Genomic DNA, 2,331 nt, shown 5'->3' on the forward strand with positions numbered 1-2,331 from the left:
GTTTGGTACAGCACTACTTTTCATTAAGTTATATGTCTACAATTCTGGTTCAAATATAGAACTTTATTTTTGCTAGATTGTTAAATTATTTGTGAGTTAATATTGCCTTAATGGACAATGATTTTTAAAAAATGAACCATTAAAACGTCAATGTTAAATTTGATGCGTTTGCAAATTTGGGTGCACCTCAGGGCTGCACAATATATCAAAAATTTATAGTCATCACAATAATCGACTGTGTAATATACACATCGCAACAACTGCATAAACTGAAATAAATGGTTGACTCAAAAGTTTGCATTTATGCATTTTGTCATTCAGATGGAAGCTTGAAGTATTTCACCAGTCGAATGAAGCCCTTTATGTATTTGGTCAACTGGATGAATCTCTTCATATTTAAAAACAAAATTCAGGCTTGAATGGAAATGATTAGTTTTTTTTAGTTTGTTTTCTTGGCTTTGAACCCAAAGCAGAAAGACATCAACACTACATGCTTATGTATTTGTTCATTTATTGCAAAACATATCATCATCACAATATTAAGCACTGTTATTGCACATCGCAGATTTTCCTGATATTGTGCAGCCCTAGTGCACCTGACTTTTGTACTGGTGCACCTAAGGAAAAATGTTAGGCGCACCAGAGCAACCAATGCAAAAGGTTAGTCTTGTGCCCTAGCTACCCATGTACTCTACCCCCTGTTTTTACACACTAACATTTTACAGGAACACATTTAAACTGTTTTTAACTAAATTTGTTTTCCTACTTCTATTAATTATGTTTCTACGTTTGTTTAGATCAAATTAAATTTGTCGGTTGTGATTAAACGGAAACACATTTTCAAAGTTCCAAATAGAAAAGATAAAGTTTTCCCACATCTTTCACCAAAAGAACATATTTTTCACATTACTGACAACCAGCTTTGTAATCATTAACACAATAGTGTATATCCAAGATGAAATCACAAGAAGCATAGTTCAGTATTAATGGGGGGAAGAAATTCACTGTGACAAGCTAAAGTTTGTTGTCTGTTAAACTTTTTATTTCACAAATAAAGGACTGTGTCTGTTTTGGTTTATAGGCTCCAGCATTCTCGACAGAGCTGTGATTGAACACAACCTTTTGTCTGCTAGTAAACTCTACAACAACATCACGTTTGAAGAACTAGGAGCATTGTTGGAAATTCCTCCAGCTAAGGTGAGGTGTTGATTAAATGACATTAAAGTCATTCTCTGCTTTGAAATTAATGAAATAACATGTAGTAATGAATCCTAGTTGTTAAATTTTTGTATTTAGGCTGAGAAGATTGCTTCTCAGATGATCACTGAAGGGCGAATGAATGGCTTCATTGATCAAATAGATGGCATCGTTCACTTTGAAAGTGAGTGATACTTGTTTTCTTTTCTGTTCATAATTGTTAAAGCTTTTTGTAGTCTTTTTGTGGACCTATGTTTTTGACTGATGTCATCGACTCGAGTGTGCTGATAATTTATGTTGTGGATCATCTATCACTTAATGCACCAAAGCATTGCTTCAAAGAATCCACCTTCTTTGAGGTCGTGCGTACTCCCTTGGCTGATCCTGGCAGACACACTCTCTTTTTATTTATTTATTTTTTCAAACTTGACAATTTATCCAGATACAGCAGGTAAAATAAGTATTGAACACATTACAATTTTTCACATCAAACATATTTCTAAAGGTGCTGCTGTCATGAAATTTTCACCAGGTGTTTGCAGCAATCCAAATAATCCATATATAAAAAGAAACCAAGACAAAAGTATTCAGAAATTAAGTTATGTGTAATAATGTGAAATGACCATAAACTGACCATGACCAGGTGCTCCTCACAAGATTTCTGACAGAGGAGTGAAAAGAATTATCAGAAGAGTTGTCCAAGAGCCAAGGACCACTTGTGGAGAGCTTCAGAAAGACCTGGAATTACCAGGTACAAAACAATAAGCAATGCATTCAACCACCATGGCCTGTAAGCATGCTCACCACGCAAGACTCCATTTCTGAAGAAAAAGCATGTTAAAGCTTGTTTAAAGTTTGCTGCACAACACTTCAACAAGCCTGTAAATGACTGGGAGAACATGGGTCAGAGGAGAGCTAAATTAAACCCTTTGGATGTCATAACTAGGGCTGCCATGATTAGTCGACTAGTCGACGACTAATCGACTATTAAAATAGTCGACAACTAATTTACTAGTCGGTTAGTCTTTTTTTTCTTTAATTTGTTTTTCTCTCCAAACTGCTTTGACACCTTCCACTGCCACATCTGCCTTTCTGTCGTTGACACACATGCACAGTAGTGGTAACTGGGGTAGG

At 35.4% G+C, this 2,331-nt stretch overlaps 1 protein-coding gene across 1 annotated transcript in view; it reads left to right on the plus strand.

Annotated features, from left to right (window-relative positions):
* The window catches only part of cops4 (COP9 constitutive photomorphogenic homolog subunit 4 (Arabidopsis)), a 14,197-nt gene that overhangs the window by 9,836 nt on the left and 2,030 nt on the right, over window positions 1-2,331 (plus strand). Inside the window, exons 8-9 of the mRNA XM_014034672.1 lie at window positions 1,082-1,197; window positions 1,297-1,381. Coding sequence (XP_013890126.1) covers window positions 1,082-1,197; window positions 1,297-1,381 — 201 coding nt within the window. The remainder of the gene's footprint in view (window positions 1-1,081; window positions 1,198-1,296; window positions 1,382-2,331) is intronic.

This window comes from Austrofundulus limnaeus, unplaced genomic scaffold (assembly GCF_001266775.1).
Source record: "Austrofundulus limnaeus strain Quisiro unplaced genomic scaffold, Austrofundulus_limnaeus-1.0 Scaffold2228, whole genome shotgun sequence".
Lineage (NCBI taxonomy): Eukaryota > Metazoa > Chordata > Actinopteri > Cyprinodontiformes > Rivulidae > Austrofundulus > Austrofundulus limnaeus.